Consider the following 20,098-nt stretch of genomic DNA (forward strand, 5'->3'; position numbering starts at 1 on the left):
TGGGAATTTATAGAAAGAAATAACTCAAAATGATACCACTGTTTGTGAGAAGAGTTTCTTCACAGATTTATCAAAGCATATGCCAAACATAGAGGAATAAATGAAAATCTGTGGACTCTTAATAGTATATTATGCAAACATTCAAGTGAGTGGTATCTAGAACATATAACAAATGGTATAGTGGTAAGAAGCAGGAAGAGATAAAAATGACCTCTAAAGAGTCCAGCTGATCCTGTGTGATTGGTGTATTTCTGGAGAGTTATATGTAGATCATATTTTACAAAGCAAACCTATAATTTTATGTAACCTACCATCACATCTTCACCTGTACATGACAGAAACTTCTAACACTAGCTCTAAATTTCACTGGGAATTGCCTCTTCTACAACTTTTTAGATAGATACTAAAGTAAATTTTTTTGTTGAGTAAGCAAATATTCAAAAGAGAGTATTCTGCCTCCCAATATTTTTTAAAAATCCAGTGTGATATAATTAAATCTGGCTTTCTTAAAGTAGGGCAAACTATGATATTCAGTCTACCTTACCAAGCCTTGGTTACCCTCCTCTAATCTTCTTCCATAGCTTTCCAAGATTCCCATCCATCACCCGTCTGCCCAGTGGGAGAGGAGCTAGTGATCATCATTTCTCACGCAGACCTTAGTCCTGCCTCATGACCAAAACAGCAATACTCTGTCCCTTTAAAGAGGGTGCAGGAAAACTTTTATTGATTAGATTGGGTATCTTCTGTACTTGGGAGAATGACTTTTTTTTCCACATAAAGGCAAAAAAATAAAATTTGGCTCACTTATCTTTCTTTGAGAAATCTATAATCAATGTGATTTTGTTCCAATTTTATAATCTATGGATAGTCCTCTAACTTTGAAAAGGGATTGTTTGAATTGTAGTTCTTACACCTCAATCATGGACACAAAGGTCTTTTATTTCTTTCTGCTTCCTGATCCTTTTCTGTGAAAGAGGAACATCCACGCCTTTGAGTTCCCTCGACTTTCTCACCCTGTCGCCTCCTGCATCGTCTGCTTTCTTCATACTTGTTTCTAATCAAACTCATTTTCAAAACTGAAGAAATTCATGATAATATTTGAACAGCTGAATTGCTTTAAAATCAGAAGAAAAAAATAAATGTAATTTCACTTGGATTTCAGTCATTTTTGTACCAACATTGTTGTAAAATATAATTTTTAATATTTTTCATAGAGGAAGGAGCCTCCAACAAGATGCATATGGCCCATGGAAGTCCTGGCTCCTGAATGTCCCCCACCAAGTCTAAGTTTAGCTGTCTTATGTTGGTATAGGGACTGACGTCATGACTCTCCTTTTTGGTTGCAGACAGTAGGACAAACCTTACTGCCTTCCTTGCTGACAGACTTTGTGCGGAGTCTCCTGATGAAACTCTCTTCACCTGATGATAAAATCGCATCTGAGGCAGCATCCATACTGACACTGACTCTGACATTTCATTCTCACAAGGTCACCATGGTAAGATACTTGACATAAGCAGGAGAGCACAGGGTTTACTTTCTAATGCACATTTTTGCTTTTCTTACATATCTACTTCTTATGTACTTCTTGTCATTGTTCATTATATTACTTCAATAGAATAAGGCTTTTGGGGTTTCTTTTAAGTTTACTTGCTCTCTGGCTCAGACTGGAGTTCAGTGGTGAAACCTTGGCTCACTGAAGCCCCGAACTCCTGGGCTTAAGCAACTCTCCAACCTAAGCCTCCTAAGCAGCTAGGACCTACAGGTGTGTACCATCACACCCAGCTAATTAAAAAAAATTTGTAGAGATGGAGGTCTTGCTATGTTGCCCAGGCTGGTGTCAAACTCCTGGGCTCAAGCAATCCTCCCACCCTAGCCTCCCAAAGCACTAGGGTTACAGGCATAAGTCACCACACCTGGCCTGAGAATTGTTTGTGTGAAATAGTCCAAGCATACAAACAATTTTAGAGAGTAAGTAATGAATGCTTGTCCACCAATCATTTTAAATCATAATACCTTGCCATATTTGCTTTAGAATTTTTAAAGAAATACATTAATAATAATAAAATATTATAGCTGTAATTGAAATCCTCTGTGTATCCCTTAAGGAGAGATTTCAAAGACCCTCAGCTTGCCATAGAGCTGGCTATATAATTTATGGGGTTCTGTGCAGAATGAAATCTGGGACTGCTTCTCACAACATGGGAAATGTTGTTACTAAATGTATAAGCACATGCAGTGTTTGCCTTTCCCCCACAGTCTCTCTCTCTCAATTCTTCACAGTGGTTTTATTTGCTACTTAATGTCTTTTTAAGCAAAAAGAACAATTAACAGTTTTTAGTCAAGAGCACAGATATTGCTATCCATACATATATTGTGCAATGCCAGTTACAAATATAAACATAGGATTATTTAGCTCATATGCAGAATCACCAAAATAATGCCATTTGTGTTTCAAGCTCACACATGCATACATATTACATTCTTTTCAAAAAGGCAGAAACACTACACAAAACTAGCTCAACTTTAAAAATTTCACTTTTTGTCATTTACATATCCTACCAACATTCTCTTCCTTCAGCTTATTGATGGGTAAGGAAAACCTGAAAGGAAAATAATTTATGGGCTACCCTCTCTCTTTCCTTCTATGTCATTTTCAGACTAAGTAGGAATTTTTTAAGTAGGTTAAAGTTTCAATATGATGTTTATCTTGTTTTTCCACTGAGTTTCACATTATGGGTCCCCTGGAATTTTGTGAACACTACATGTGTATGGGACCACAGGAACAATGGCAGACTCACATATTATATCTCCTCTGCTCCACTGTCCCATGGGACTTGATTTACAAAATACAATCACAAAGATAAAATTATTTAAAAGTTAAAGATGATAGTGGAAGAGCTTTAAACAAAGTAAGCGTATCTTCTCAGCATGGAGCCCTGTGCAAACATGTAGGTCACAGGCCCATGAAACCAGCACTGATGGTGACGAGGAATGAAACTCCAGTTCCCTCTTCTGACACAGGAGTGCAAGGTGACTGAAAATAAACTGAGAAGTCTTACTCAAATTCATAGAGCAGGAAAGGGGAGGTGATGCTTTATATAGAACTCGCAATGCTACTGCAGATGGGAGCATTCTGTAGTGCAAACACAACCACAGGGAGAGGTGGAGGGCAACGGTCATCTTAAAAAATCGAGTTCTCCTCTAGTGAAGTGGGAAAGAGCACTCAAAGGAAGGTGAAATGAAACCTTACCAAGTCCCTAGAGAAGAAGAGAGACAAAACAGAAAACTAGATGTGTAAAACTAGCCTCTGCTACAGTGAAATCACTAACCACAGAAAATTTGAACAAAATAGGCTCCTCAATTTATGACCCCACCCCAGCTCCCACAAGCAACTGGACTAATGAACACACTGGATTCTTGTCTTACACAGGGTTAGGTTCCAAAATGAGTTATAAGGCTAAAAATATCCCTTAAAATCCTCTAAATTGCATTTATAGTATATGGGCTTATAATCTCTAAATAATCCTAACACATCAAATATTCATCAAAAATTGAAACAGACTATCATTAATATAACTGAACATAAATCAGCACAAATTTCTATAATTAAGCACCCAGTGACATAGCTGGTTTGCTTTAGAGGTATCTGCACTTAAACTAGGAAGAGGACAACTGCAAGAAGCTCTAAATCCTATAGTTGAAAGGTCTATAGAAAAGTGTAGTTTAATGTCTCTCATTTCTTGCTCACCTTGGAGCCTATGTAGTTGGAAAAGCACCCTGCACTTTTTAATATTTTGTTTTTCTTTTGTTTGCCATAAAAAGTTGTACAGATAACTGAATTGTATGTGGTGTAACTGCAAAGCAATGTAAATTTGCATTAACTAATTTTTCAGCTTATAATCTCTGTTAGACTAAAATTTATGATCTAGAATCACAAGAAATATTTAAGAAGAAAAAAATGCAAAGGATTACTTTCAAAATTAGACGTGAGATGATCTGAGTGGATTAAATTTGATATTAATACACAGCCACTGATTTGAGACAAATCTGAGATCCAGCTAGAACTCTCCTTGTTCCTTAATGAGTAAAAAGAGGAGGAAAAATGAAATTAACATGGGACCTATGAGTAGAGTTTGCAAGACTATAGCCTAGTGTTTACCATTCTGGGTCATTCCTCTGATACATGGTTCATCCCTTCAATATGTGGACTCAAATCATCTTTAACTTACAAAAGTTTTTTTGAAGTATATGCTGTGGTTCTATTGTTATTCTGTTCCATTGTTTTGATTTTCTTCTTTAAGTACTTGAATTATATGTATGTTTCCTATACTGAGCTTATATTTCTTATAGAATGAATTCAACCCTCCCAGAATAAACTTTTAAGGAAATGGACATTTTCCTGCTATCCATAAATGCACAGATTTTGTCTTCATCCAAATGAATATTTTGCATTGTGTAGTCACAAATATAAATATGCTTTCTACTAGTGCTTATTTGTGTGCTAGTTGCTGCCTTGGTAATTCTGTGAAAAGGCAAATTCTTATGTCCAAGAAATATGCCTTGGTTTAGAGGTGACCATGGAACAGGAGACTCTTGTTTACCTGTTGAATTTCTCTTACAGGTGTCTAAGATCGTGGATGCTATTTATAAGCAATTGTGTGAAAACAGTTTTCACAACATGAAGTGTGATATGTTGGGGGTTATCACTTTGTTGACACGTACTTCACCCAAGAAGGTCATCTTTCAACTTATGGACTACCCAGTTCCAGCAGATGAGTAAGGCCCCTTAATCCTCTGACTCTTCCAGGAGGGCTTGCTCACATGGACCTGGGCTCAACTCTTAATCTACAATAGTCAGGCCTGGTTTCTTTTTTCTGAAAGAGAAAATCTATTTTTGCATTATGTGGGATGATTTTAAGACTTAAATAAGGATCATATGTAGTATGCATATCTTTGTATAATACCTAAAACACAGTAGGCCCACAAGAAATGATCAATGTCACTATTACTTATCTGAGGCATTAAATTGTGTTCTGGTGCATGTCCCAGAGGAACAAAACTCTCCTCAAAGTGATAATGGATTTTTACTCCCATTTGTGAATTTACTCATTTCTGTTGAGGAAATAAATTTGTACATGTAGTGTTTTCCTTGTTTACGAAGGACAAATATAAGATATTTCTACACAGCAGTAACAAACATTATAATTGGGTATCCTGTGTCCTTTGACTGTTAATCTGAAATTTATGATTCTGAATCACAAGAAAAGTTTAAAAAGAAAAAGTGCAAATGTGAGCCTATAGGACAATATGAACCTAACAGGTACATTAGAAGAGCTTAGAAAAATCACACCACTCCATTTCTACAGTTTGCATAAATACTAGAAATCAGGTAGTACTTCTTAATTATGAACAGTGTAAAAGGCAGGGAGTTTTATTATGAAGAGGACTAGGTCTTTGGAAATAAATGAATCTGTTTCCATCAACCTTGATCCTTACATTCTGTGTGACGTTATGCAAGTTTGATAAAACTCCCTGATGTTAAATTTCCTCATCTAGAAAATGAGGAAAGTTCTTTCTATCTATAGATATGTGAATTAATTCCTGTGACAGGTCATTGAGATCAACAAAAGTCTAAGTAAATCACATAACTTCATTTTTCAGACTGAAAGATTGTATTTATTTAGGAAGCTTTAACTCACAAAGTATTTTACTATTTATAAAATTCCTAGAAATATCTTCATAAGACAATCTAACATCCAGGAACTAAGCACCCACTTTGTGTAAGGTATTACTGGCCCTCAAACATTTTGTTGAGGAGAGGGAATATATCCACATGCATATAAGATAAAAATTGCCAATAAATCTGGTACAAGCAATATGTGCTGAGGAAGTACAGAAAGCAGGCACAATTAATTAGGTGAACTTAATCAAAGTCGCTACCAGCAGGTCTAATTATAGGTAGGCGTTGAGGTAGAAAAGGCCAGGATTTGGAGTGAAACTAAACCAAAGGAACACATGAAAGATTTGCTCAGCCAAAATGTATGAACAAGAGATAAGACAAAGAGACACGGCATTTGAGAGCTGATGTCCATCTGATTAAAAGTGAGACTTGTAAGCAGGAGCAGGTGGGTAGTACGTGCTACAGAGCTGGGTATGTCCATATTCCAAGGGATCAGGCACCCATATGATGAACCTCAACTGAACGGCTGAGCAATAGGTGTCAGAACCAAGAACTGGCAAGATATCAGAATTTATCAGTGCAGAGGTGTATAGCAGTTTTTAAGATGGGCAATAGTAGGGCTAATCTTGAAGAGTGTTGAGTATACAGGGAAAGGAGCTAGGGGACTGGAGGTTGAGAAGCCAAGATTTTTAACAGCATCTGTGTCACTAATTGTGTGCCATTTGCCAAAATGGCTCACTCTTCTGAGCTCAGTTTTTTGTTGTTTTTTTTTTAATTTTCACCATTTATATGGTTTTTTAGTTGGGGTTAATTTTTTATTTTTATATCAATCCACTTAGTAATTTGTCGTCCCATGCCAGTTTTTAAATATTATATTATTCCTTGACCAACAAAGTCACGAAGCGAGAGGAGCAGAGGAAGTACTGAGTACAGAAAGCTGATCAGTTCTTGACAGTGAGCTAGACAGACATTTAAATAGCAGTAGAAATGAACTTGCAGACCAGACTCTGGTATTTTCCATAGGTCTTACTGAAATTCTGTTTTCCGGCATAAAAGCCTTGTGAGATCCTTTGGAAATGGGAATCTCAGTTTGTTTTGGACATGTCTGCAGCGTCTTTGCTATTTAAGGATGTAAAACCAAGACTCTTTTCCTGATTCTTGTTATTCTATCAAGTAGGACACGACAAACATGATTCTCATTGTATGGGGTGGGGCTGTGTTTGCAGCACTCTGATACAGATGTGGCAGGCGGCAGGCTCTGAGGCGACCCCGGCCCCTCACGTACTGAAGACAATCTTACTGATACTGAAAGGAAAACCTGGGGAAATGGAGGACAGCCTAACAGAAAGAAAACGCTTCTCTCTTGATGCTACCAACGTGATGCCTTTGGCGGTAAATAACATGATGAGTGTTTCTTATTCTCAGTATTGTCTTCCCCATTTAAAAAATCCCTATCTTCCCACAGATTTAATCATACTTCCTTAACACAGTCCTCCTCTCATGCATCCATTCATGCAGCACATATTTATTGAGTGTCTATTATGTGCTGTGCCCTACCATGGAGCTTTCATTTTGGTAAGAAACAGATAATTAACAAATAATCGTGTTGTAATTCAGATGGTATAAACCTTAAAAGACATATATAGTGGTGTGGGAGAAAGAAAGTGACTGGCAAAGTTTAGGCAAGTGGGTCAGGGCAGGCCTCTCTGCTGAGGTGGCATCTAATCAGAGACCTGAATCAGGTGAGGTTATGAACCTTACATATATCTGAGTTAGAGAGTTCTAGACTGAGAGAAGGGAAAAGTCTCATACTGATGGACATTTACTTAGTATGTTAGAGAATACAAGGAGGCCAAACAATCAGTGAATTGGGCAATTGAGATGAAAGTACAGGAGATGATATGAAAGAAGCAGACAGTGGCTAGATCATACAGGTTTTTGTAGCCAGGGAAAGATCTAATCTCATTTGTGTCCATCATTTTATATCTCCTGAAAACCAAAATGTAAACTAAGGTCTTACAGAGGCAGAGTAGTATAAAGTTGGCATTGCTTCACAAATGTGATATGTTGGAATATGTATTTTTACAATGCCAGTTACAATCCCTAAAGGCAAAATCCTGAACACCATAATCCTGAATATTGAAAATCTAAAAGATCAAAATTCTAAAAGTCTAAAATTTCTATCATCTGATTGAATCCCCAAACGGTAATGATGGATTCGGAATCAGGTACAATCAAGACTTCTACAAGTGAATTTTAAGTTATCACAAATAATGTTTGCTTTTTCCATTCAGTCCAAAGCATTTCTAGGAAAATTCAGATGAGTGGATTAGCCAGGCAATATGGCAATGATGAAAATTTTAGTTGTAAAATATGCCATTTATTTGCATTGGCATTCCTTGCAGCTGATGAAATTCCAGGAGATTTTGATAAATTAAAGCCATATTTGCCTTGAAGAAGCCAGACAAGTTACTGACTGGTCTAATTATGTGTATAGTAGGAGAAGAAGACAATTATGGAATGGTGCTGCTGTTCAATCACCAGTATTGCTTCCTCCAAATCTGTGGTCTTTCTATGAGTACACGTGAAATAGATTTCTGCATGCCAAAACAACATAAAAGCATAGTACAGAAGATGGGAAAATGTAATAGGAAATGCTCAAGTTAGTATATGTCAAATCGTAAAAGAATTTCAAAAAGAGTAGCATCACATATAAAATGAATGTAAACATATTCTCCAGGGAGAGCCATGCCCTAAAAGATAAAGAAAAAATAACAGCCATTCATCACAATGAAGGACTTCTAAATATAATTAATGATCATAAAAGCTGACCAGGTCTAATGGACCACCTCTATGCAATTGCCCATAATTTATCCCTATTGTTTTTTATATGTTGAATTTTCTTTTTAGATTGTTTTCTACTTTCTTTTTAATGTATTTATCTCATTATTTTAAGTTGTCAGCATTATTGCTTCTAATTTGTTATGCTACATATTTCATTTCCAATACTAGAGACATAAATTGTGTAAAAACTTTTAGAGGGTTCTAATTCTTTTTATGCATTTTTTTGCAAATTTGTCTCCATGAAGATGCGTTGTCACAACATTGACTTTGTGTTTAAGCATTGCACTTGTGTATAAAAATGTTGAAACTTCCTCAATAAATGAGATGTATTGTTATATATTTGCTTTCTTCAAGAAAGATAAAATTTATTGAGATCTCAGCTCTTTGGACAACAGCATATATGGTGGTGATCCATTGGTCTGTCTTGTCAAAAGACTTATATTGTCCACCAAGGGATTTCAGATGACCACAGTTATATAAGCTATTTCTTTATGAATATGGTTTGTCTGCTCAAAACTGTTACCCATATGACTGTTGTTAGTATACCTAAGTGTTTATGTTTGTAAAAATATGTATGATATTATTGCCTAATTTATTGTATAAAATGACCTATGAAGTTTTCTGACATGCTTTCTCACTGGTTTGGCAGCCAGGGTGTTTGTATAGTGCCTTGAGATTCCCTTACCGTGGTATGCTTGGCACAGTTCCTGGCTCACAACTGATGTAGCAGCTGTTAATGAATGAATGGGTACCTATATATGCTTTAGGTTTTCTTCAAGGAGGCTGAAGGAGGGGTTGCAGAGACACTCCATTGCTCCCCTCAGTAAGGTTGACTGGGTTTAGAGAAAAACTGTTTACATTTCTACCTTCTATTTCTTTCCCTTATAGGCATCCCAGGCCCTATGCACCTTTCTGCCTCTTGGTTCCTACAAGAAAGCGGTGGCCCAGTTTTTCCCCCAGCTCTTGATGGCCCTTATGTTCCAAGTCTCCTACAGCAGTGAGCTGAGCCTGATGCTCACGGACAGGACTTTGTGAGATAATGCTGGTTATTTCAGATTATGCAAGAGATAAGCATCCAGCTGTCAATACTTCTACCCCGTTGGAGGTTCATATGGGATTCTTTACAGTCCCATGTGCAGTGTGTTCACTTATTACAGTTTTCTCTCCTCTGAATAGTAGAATTCCTTCAGAAAAGGAACCAGCCCGGTACCTAGAAGTTAGCTCACCTTCCATGAGCATGTGTAGCATATAAGAGCCATGACCACAGAACTCTGTTGATTCCTACCACATTCCCTATCAGATCAGTAAGAGGTTACCACAGAAACGAGGGCAGAGCATTACATCCAAAACCAGATACATTTTTGCTCTGCCATCTACCTACTTTTTGCTGGAACCTCTAGGGTTATTCTACATATAAGAAAAAAACGATGTGCTCACATGTACTTTGTGAACTGTAAAGTTAGTTTGTGGTTGGAGGTGTAATATATGAGTTTATAACTACATGAAGTTGTCTGTCCACATAGAAGTTTAGCAATTCCCTTTTGTCCAAGAGAGTACAGTTGATTTTGCTACCCAACAGGGAAATCTCAACCCAAATATCTACTATTTTCCCTTGTCTAGTGTGGATTTTAAGCCAGGCAGAGTTATAAAACACAATCAGTTCTATTAAGGTATATAATCTACTACCTATTCTCTAAGAAGATATACACCAAAGCATCCCAACTAGATGAGAATATATCCTATTCATTTAAGATACCCATAGAAGAAAATGGACACCTTTAGCAAGTCACTGCATCATTGAACATCTCTTTCAAATTCATCTCTGGCAAATGAGCTATTAATAATAAACAAATAAGCTGTTCTGAGATTATTGCTAGATTTTATGTGTCACAATTTCAATTTATCCCCTATCCCATGTACTGTTAATCAGGGAAGATAAAGGACATTTAGCAGTTTTTTTTCCTTTGAGACATCCCCTTTCTCAAAACCTGTATTCTGCCCAACGTGGAATGAAAAGGCAGGTAATGTGCACTTAGTTTTTTTAGTATCATTGGCACGTGATGACCCTACTCTCTTTTGGGGCTTTAGATATGCCCAGGATGCCCTGAGAGCTCTGCTGAATTGTTCTGGACTACAAGAGGTGGATATCACTCTAACAAAAAAGAGTTTCTGGAACCATCTATCTGAAGAGCTGTATCACCGTTATAGAGTCTATCTTCTGGCAAAGTAAGAACTGGGGGCTCTGTAGGATTCTTTTCTTTATCCCACCTTCTCCAACTTCCTTCAAGTAAGCTATGGAGGAACAAAATAGGCATCTACTCCAATTCTAAATCTCTCTTAACGATCTAAGTTGCTATTTGATTTCTACTTCTTCAATTATTTTGAAGTGTTTTGAGAATTTTTTTCTTTTTTCTTTTTTTATTTACTTATTTTTATTTTTATTTTGCCCCCTTACTGATGATACAGATGCCCAATGATCCTCCCTCCACAGAACAGGTTTCTTTTTCTATAGATACAGAAAACTAGAGGTGAGTTTGTTTTTTTCCCTCTGATTTTAGCTGATTCCTGCTCTGCAGGCATCAGTTTCAGATGTATTCCCACTTGAAAGAGGTCCAATAAAAACCTATTCAATGAGCCAAATAAACATGGAAAAGAATAATAGAAGACGGTTTTTTTCTAGTTAGCCCTTTAGTAAACAGCAAGTTTCTGATGGTAGGGATCAGATTCTCTGATCAAGAATCAAAATTCAGGCTCTTGACAATTTCAAGTTGTGCCTGACCCAGAAAGTACTCTCTATGTGGTCTATGAGGCCTTGGTGCTTTTATAAAAGAGTCTCATTTGCAAATAGATTTTAGGAACACATACTGTGTTAAAGTGTAGTACATCTGCACCCTACAAGTTGTCACAAGTTGAGTGTCACTCTAAGGATATCTAAGAAGTAACTCTGGATCTTCTTACTCAAAGCGTGGTCCACAGACAAGCAGCAACAGCGTCACCTGAGAGAGTTAAAAATTCAGAATCTCATGGCCCACCCCAGACCTACTGAATCAGAATCTGTATTTTAGCAATATCTCCGGGGTCATTTGTTATCACATTGCAGTTTCATAAGCACTGGTTTGGAAGACCAGCTGGGAATCTTAAAATGGAAACTTTGTCATGTTATCCTTCGTAATTCTGCCCTCACTAATCTGATCCAGGCCACTATATCAGGACAAGCATGAGGCTGGCCACCATCCGAGTGTGTTCTGGAGAACAGCATAGTAAATCAGAGCTCATCACCTCTTTTCCTGAGTAATCCAGGACAGTCCCAAACTCTCATCAGCGTTATATCATTCAAAGAAAGAGCTTGGTCCAAAACTACAAAGATGACCTGCATCCAGCCATCTTGGACTGAGCAGTAGATTTTTATTTCCTCTCCTTTTAGTGAAGAATTGATGGGAGCTTGTACTAAAATAGGGTATTCTGTTCTGTGGCAAAGGGTGGGAGAGACAAGAAAGAGAAGTGACATTAAGGAAAGATGCTGAAAGGGATTCAATTATATATAATTCTGCAGAGTATGTGTAGAATTCACTGTGGGACTACAACTTATTTAGGGAATATTAAAAAATATCTTTCTTTTTATCTGGGAGGTACAAGATATTAGAATAATGATTCTCTCTTTACCACTATTAGCATAGTGCTTTCTCCTTTGCCTTATTCTCTTTTACAGAACTCTCAGTGGCTGTAACTTTCCACAGTTTCCAGAGACACTGCATTATCTCTATAAGCTCTCAGTAGAAGGTCCTAGAAGGTCGGAAGACAATCTCATCATAGTAATATTCCTCACTGAAGTGAGTTTTATAGACTGTGAACAGCTGTGTTCTCATTTCCTTTCCTTACCCAAATTTAAATCAAAATTCCAGTTTCTTATATGTCTCCCTCTGAATATTGGTTCTCACCAATACTTAAGATCATGAACAATATCTGAAGTTGGGTGGGGAGAGGTGTGGAGTTATATCTGGATTATGGAAGCACTGTCCCTTCAGTTTTATCCAGCAGTTGGTTTTAATCTGTTTCTAGGGGTGTGGATTTGCACAAACACTAATTATTTTTTTAGTACCAGTTTATATATTTCTGTATGATTGTTAAAGTATATCAAGGGATAATTGGGTTTAATAAGGATGGTAGATAACATCTGGGATCTAGGTGGTACTTCTGACCATCTATGGGAGAAAAGGAACTGGCTGGATAACTAAGTAAAATGGAGATGTGGGACCATATTATTTTGTATATGAATATTGTACCGTGTATTATAATGCTATAATGAAGTCAAGCAAATTGATTTTGATTACAAAACATAAAGGCTTTATAACTTGAAATTATCAGAGTCAAATCTAATTTTTCATAAAAATAATAATACACATGTGTTACATAAGGTGTAGTACCCAGTATTTTCAAAATTTGAGAAGATTTCAAACACCATAGTAAAACAGTTAAATTATTAAAAGCATACTCTTATACCATACCATCTACTTCTAAAGCTTTCAAAAGTATACATAAATGAATTTAACCGAACATGGCAGTAGATAGTCATCAATGATTTCAAATGTGCTTAGTCCATTTTCACTTCTCATTAATTTTACTGTGTAACCCATTATTTTTATTGAATTGACTATTCTTTGTTCAGTGTCTATTCTTGGCTTTTTTTAAATGAATGTTTAGTTGACTGTATATAGGTGAGTTTCTTATTTTTCTGTAAGTTATTGGGGTACAGGTGGTATTTGGTTACATGAGTAAGTTCTTTTGTGGAGATTGTGACATTTTACTGCACCCATCACCCGAGCAGCATACACTGCACAATATTTGTAGTCTTTTACCTTTCGGCTCTCTCCCACTCTTCCCCCCAATTCCCCAAAGTCTATTGTGTCATTCTTATGCCTTTGCATTCTCATAGCTTAGCTCCCACACATCAGTGAGAACATACAATGTTTGGTTTTCCATTCCTGAGTTACTTCACTTAGAATAATAGTTTCCAGTCTCATCTAGGTCACTGCAAATTCTGTTAGTTTATTCCTTTGTGTGACTGAGTAGTATTCCATCACATTATATATATATATATATATATATATATATATATATATATATACACACACACACACACACACATACACACACACACACATATATATACACACACACACACATATATATATACACACACATATATATATATATGTATATACACACACACACACACACACACACACATATATATATATACACATACCACAGTTTCTTTATCCACTCATTAACTGATCAGCATTTAAAAGGGTTGGTCCACAATTTTGCAATTGTGAATTGTGTTGCTATAAACATGTGTGTATAAGTTTCTTTTTTGAATAATGTCCTCTTTTCCTCTGGGTAGATACCCGGTAGTGAGACTGCTGTATCAAATGGTATTTCTACTTTTATTTCCTTAAGGAATCTCCACACTGTTTTCCATAGTGGCTGTACTAGCTCACATTCCCATTAGCAGTGTAGAAATGTTCCCTGATCACCCCACCCACACCAACAGCTACTGTTTTTTGACTGATTTTTTTTATTATGGGCATTGTTGCTGGAGTTAGGTGATATTGCATTGTAGTTTTGATTTTCATTTCCTTGATCATTAGTGATGGTGAGCATTTTTTCATATGTTTGTTGGCCATTTGTGTACCTTCTTTTGGGAATTGTCTTTTCATATCCTTAGCCCACTTTTTGATGGGATTTTGTTTTTTTCTTACTTGTTTGAGTTCCTCGTAGACTCTGGTTATTAGTCTTTTGTCAGATGTATAGATCGTGAAGATTTTCTCCCACTCTGTGGGTTGTCTGTTTACTCTTGTCTGTTCCTTTTGCTGTGCAAAAAGCTCTTTAGTTTAATTAGGTCCCAGCTATTTATTTTTGTTTTTGTTGCATTTGCTTTTGGGTTTTTGGTCATGAAATCCTTGCCTAAGCCAAGTCTAGAAGTTTTTTTCCAATGTTACATTTAGAATTTTTATAGTTTCAAGTCTTAGATTTAAGTCCTGTATCCATCTTGAGGTTTGATATTTGTATAAGGTGAGAGATGAAGTTTCAGTTTCCTTCTCTTATATGTGGCTAGCCAATTATCCTAGCACCATTTTTTGAAAATGGTGTCCTTTCCCCACTTTATTTTTTTGTTTGCTTTGTCAAAGATCAGTTGGCTGTAAGTATTTGGGTTTATTTCTGGGTTCTCTATTCTGTTCCATTGGTCTATGTACCTATTTTTGTACCAGTACCATGCTGTTTTGGTGACCTTATAGTATAGCTTAAAATCAGGTAGTGTGATGCCTCCGGATTTGTTCTTTTTGCTTAGTCTTGCTTTGGCTATGCGGGCTCTTTTTTTGTTCCATGTGAATTTTAGAATTGTTTTTTTCTAACTCTGTGAAGAATGATGGTAATATTTTGATGGGGATCGTGTTGAATCTGTAGATTGCTTTTGGCAGTATAGTCATTTTCACAATATTAATTCTACCCATCCATAAGCATGGGATGTGTTTACACTTGTTTGTGTTGTCTATGATTTATTTCAGCAGTGTTTTGTGGTTTTTCTTGTAGAGGTCTTTTGACTCCTTTGTTAGGTATATTCCTAAGTATTTTATATTTTTGGCAGCTATTATAAAAGAGGTTGAGTTCTTCATTTGATTCTCAGCTTGATTGCTATTGTTGTATAGAAAAAGCTATTGATTTATGTACATTAATCTTATATCTGGAAACTTTGCTGAATTATTTTATCAGTTCTAGGTGCTTTCTGGAGAAGTCCTTAGTGTTTTCAAGGTAAATGATCATATCATCAGCAAACAGGGACATGACTTCCTCTTTACCAATTTGCATGCCTTTTATTTATTTCTCTTTTCTGATTGCTCTGGCTAGGACTTCTAGTGCTATGTTGAAGAGGAGTGGTGAGAGTGTATTGTTCCTTGTATTGCTCTAGTTCTCAGAGGGAATTCTTTCAGCTTTTCCCTATTCAGTAATATATTGGCTGTAGGTTTGCATAGATGGCTTTTATTACATTAAGCTATGACCCTTGTATGCCGATTTTGCTGAGGGTTTTAATCATAAAGCGATGCTGGAATTTGTCAGATGCTTTTTCTGCATCTATTGAGATGATCATGTGATTTTTGTTTTTAGTTGTTTCTGTGGTTTGTCACATTTATTAATTTACATATATTGAACCATCCCTGCATATCTGGTATGAACCTACTTGATCATGGTGGATTATCTTTTTGATTTGTTGTTGGATTCATTTATCTAGTATTTTGTTAAGAATTTTAGCATCTATATTCATTGAGGATATCAGTCTGTAGTTTTCTTTTTTGGTTGTGTCTTTTCCGGGTTTGGATATTAGGGTGATGCTGGCTTCATAGAATGAATTAGGAAGGGTTCCTTCTTTCTCTACCTTGTGAAATAGTGTCAAAGGATTGGTACTAATTCTTCTTTGAATATCTGGTAGAATTCTGCTGTGAATCTCTGGTCCAGGTCTTTTTTTGTTGGTAATTTTTAAAATTATCATTTCAATCTCACTGCTTGTTATTGGTCTGTTCAGGGTATCTAATTCTTCCTGACCTAAACTAGGAGGGTTGTATTCTTCCAGGAAATTATCCATCTTTTCTAGGTTTTCTAGTTTGCATGCATAAAGGTGTTCATAGTAGCCTTGAAGGATCTTTGTATCTCAGTGGTGTCAGTTGTAGAATCTCTTGTTTCGTTTCTTAGTGAGGTTATTTGGATTTTCTGCCTTCTTTTCTTGGTTAATCTTTCTAATGGTCTATCAATTTTATTCATCTTTTCAAATAACCAGCTTTTTATCTTTTGAATTTTTTTGTTTGTTTCCATTTTATTTAGTTCTGCTGTGATCTTGGTTATTTTCTTACTTCTGCTGGTTTGTGTTTGCTTTGTTCTTGTTTCTCTAGTTCCTTGAAGTGTGCCTTAGATAGTCTATTTGTGCTCTTCTCTTTCAGACTTCTTGATGTAGGCATTTAAAGCTATGAACTTTTCTTTTAGCACTACTTTAGATGTATCTCAGAGGTTTTGATAGGTTGTGTCTGCATTATTATTCAGTTAGAATAATTTTTTAAATTTCCATCTTGATTTCATTTTTGACCCAATGCTCATTCAGGAGCTGGTTATTTAATTTCAATGTATTTGTGTCATCTTGAAGTTTCCTTTAGGAGTTGATTTCCAGTTTTATTCCACTGTGGTCTGAGAGAGTGCCTGATATAATTTGAATTTTCTTAAATGTATTGAGGCTCACTTTATGGTCTATCGTATGTTCTATCTTGGAAAAAGTTCCATGCACTCTTGAATAGAATGTGTATCCTGTGGTTGCTGGATGAAATGTTCTGTGTATATCTGTTAAGTCCATTTGTTTGAAGGTATAGTTTAATCCATTGTTTCTTTGTTGACTTTCTGTCTTGGTGACCCATCTAATACTACAAGTGGAGTATGAAGTCCCCCACTATTATTGTGCTGCTGTCTATCTCATTTTTTGGTCTATTAGTAATTGTTTTATAAATTTGGGGGCTCCAGTGTTAGGTGCAAATATGTTTAGATTGTGATATTTTGCTGTTGGACAAGGCCTTTTACCTTTATATTATGTCCCTCTTTGTCTCTTTTAACTGCTGTTGCTTTGAAGTTTGTTTTGTCTGATACAAGAATAGCTGCCCCTGCTCACTTTTGATGTTTATTTACACGAAATGCCTTTTTCCATGCTCTTAATTAAGTTTATATGAGCCCTCATGTGTTAGGTGAGTCTTCTGAAGGCAGCAGATAGATGGTTGGTGAGTTCTTATCTATTCTGTGGTTCTGTATCTTTTAAGTGGAGCATTTAGGCCATTTGCATTCAATGTTAATATTGAAATATGAGGTACTGTTGCATTCATCATGCTTTTTGTTGCCTTTGTAATTTGATTTTTTGTGTTTTTTGTTTTTCCTTTTTAACTTGTATTTTTGTTTTATAGGTCCTGTGTTTTAAATAGGCTCTGTTTTGATGTGTTCCCAGGATTTGTTTCAAGATTTAGAGCTCCTTTTAGCAGTTCTTGTAGTGGTGGCTTGGTAATGGCAAATTCTCTCAACATTTGTCTGAAAATGACTGTATCTTTCCTTCATATATAATGCTTAGTTTCACTGAATACAAAATTGTTGGTAGATACTTGTTTTGTTTGAGGAGGCTGAAGATAGGACTGCAATCCCTTCTAGCTTGTAGGGTTTCTGCTGAGAAATCTGCTGTTAATTTGATAGGTTTTCCTTTTTAGGTTACCTGGTGCTTCTGTCTCACAGCTCTTAAGATTCTCAAATGCTGAAGAATCCCATTGAGGTTTATTGGTATTGTATATTGATATTATCATTTTAAGACTAAGGTACGTATTATATAGCAGAAAGCAAATAAGTAAATATATTAATAATATTAGATGCCAACGTTTTCCATGTAAAAGGAAGGCAATACAAACATGAGGCTGCAAAAAGTTAATGTAAACTTTTATATTAGCTTTGAATTAAAAATATCAATGTTATTAGTATGAACTCATGATTTAAAGAATAACTATTTCCAAGCTCTGAGTAAAAGCCAGGCAGACATGATATTCCAACAGCAAGGAGTACTTTAGCATCCATTTCTAATGGTTTCTAAGTGCTATTACTCACCAAAAGGAACCATGTGTCTTTGATGAAATGGCTGGTTTCAGGGAGCTAGAAAAATAGATGAGTCAGGGACATCTAATTTTTCCACAACCCAAATAAGGGCTAAAGGCCCATGGGGGCATGTCAAAAGGACACAAGAGTCAACTCAAAGTGACTTCTCCTAGCCAACTTTGAGCATGAGAATGAATAGTAACTAAATAATTGTAACATTGAATTTTCTTAAATTCATGAGTCCTTGGTGGTTCTCAAAATGAGAGAATGAGAAGAGAGAATAGAAGATTAGAGGAATACAGGATTAGAGACAGACAGAGAGACAGATGCCAGCCACTAAATGTAGAAGGAATGCTAGAAGTGGCAAATCACAATTTCTGCACGCTTTAATGTGATAAATAAATCCAGAAAAAGTCATCATTAGGTGTTACTTACATAGGACCAAATTACCACCCTATAGCTTACTATAATCACAAAGGGAAAATACGACTTTACATTTTTATGTGTAGTTATCACTCAAAAAGAATTACCATTGATCATGTTTATAAGTAATGCATTATCATCAGTCTTCCATTATTTTTCATCTATTTATTTTTAAATTTATTTATTATACTTTAAGGTCTGACATATATGTGTAGAACATGCAGATTTGTTACAGAAGTATACATGTGCCATGGTGGTCTGCTGCATCCATCACCCTGTCATCTACATTAGGTATTTCTCCTAGCACTAGCCTTCCTCAAACCCCCTACCTCCTGACTTTCTTCACCGAATTGGAAAAATACCACCTTAAACTCATATGAAACTAAGAAAGACCCTGCATAGCCAAGACAATCCTAAGCAAAAAAACAAAACAAAAAACAAAAAACAAAGCTGGAGGCATCATGCTACCTGACTTCAAACTACACTACAAGGCTATAATAATCAAAACAGCATGGTACTGATACCAAAACAGAGATATAGACCAATGGATCATCTATTTCAATTATCTAGTTTTCCTTATGTTTAGAGGTCTATATTTTTCCAGAAAATAATTATTTCACTCAGAATTTCAAATTACTGCCATAATCACCGGGTCTCTACAAGATGGGCATATTAAAACAATCACCAAGAAATATTTTTTAAGTACACAAGCCAGGGTCTGCCATTGGAAAATCTACTAGGATGAAGTGCAGACATGTGTAATATATAAAAGCTGCCCACAGAAGATCCTGCACTCATCCTTGCTTAAGAACTACTAACATAGATATTCTTTTTAAAATTTTAATCTATTCCACACTTTTTTCTCACTGCTCATTTTATTTGTTCTTTTTTGTATTATATTGGCCAAAAGTCTATTTATCTTAATAGGATTTTCTTTTCTGTGCAAATGGCAATAGGTTTATTAATTCAATTGTTTTTTGTTTCCTAATTCAATGATTTCTGCTTTTATCTTTATTATTTTCTCATACCAATTTTCTTTAGTGCTGTTTTATATTTTGTGATATTGTTTCTCTTAATTTCAGAATATAATTTATATTAATATTTATCTTTAAGTAAAATATTTAAAGTCAAATTATGCATTTACTTTCAGCTATAATATAAATATCTACATTACATATAATTTTTATTGTTTTTTTATTTTGTTGTCATCCTTACTGAGTATTTCAGTTCCTCTGTGGTTTAAGATTTTGACCCACAAATTAGAGGAGGTTTCTCTTAAATTTATGAATGCTTTATTGGCTTTATTTATTTAAACTTTTTTTTGGTTTCTTCTTTTATTGTATCACAAATTTTTGAAGTGCTTTTTAAATGTCTTGCTTGAGAGAAGTTATTAACACTTTTTGACATGGTATCTAACTTTTGTGAAGGTTCCTTGAAAGCTTGAAAAGAAGATGTGGTCTATCCTCCCCTCTCATTCACTGTCTCTC

At 35.7% G+C, this 20,098-nt stretch overlaps 1 protein-coding gene across 1 annotated transcript in view; it reads left to right on the top strand.

Moving 5' to 3' along the window:
* MROH9 (maestro heat like repeat family member 9) overlaps positions 1-20,098 on the top strand; it is a 99,353-nt gene that overhangs the window by 29,556 nt on the left and 49,699 nt on the right. Inside the window, exons 8-13 of the mRNA XM_017534033.2 lie at positions 1,347-1,496; positions 4,623-4,777; positions 6,908-7,073; positions 9,414-9,556; positions 10,614-10,751; positions 12,235-12,355. Of these exons, the coding sequence (XP_017389522.2) occupies positions 1,347-1,496; positions 4,623-4,777; positions 6,908-7,073; positions 9,414-9,556; positions 10,614-10,751; positions 12,235-12,355 (873 nt within the window). The remainder of the gene's footprint in view (positions 1-1,346; positions 1,497-4,622; positions 4,778-6,907; positions 7,074-9,413; positions 9,557-10,613; positions 10,752-12,234; positions 12,356-20,098) is intronic.

The sequence above is a fragment of the Cebus imitator genome, unplaced genomic scaffold, assembly GCF_001604975.1.
Source record: "Cebus imitator isolate Cc_AM_T3 unplaced genomic scaffold, Cebus_imitator-1.0 Scaffold84, whole genome shotgun sequence".
In the NCBI taxonomy this organism is placed as follows: Eukaryota; Metazoa; Chordata; class Mammalia; order Primates; family Cebidae; genus Cebus; species Cebus imitator.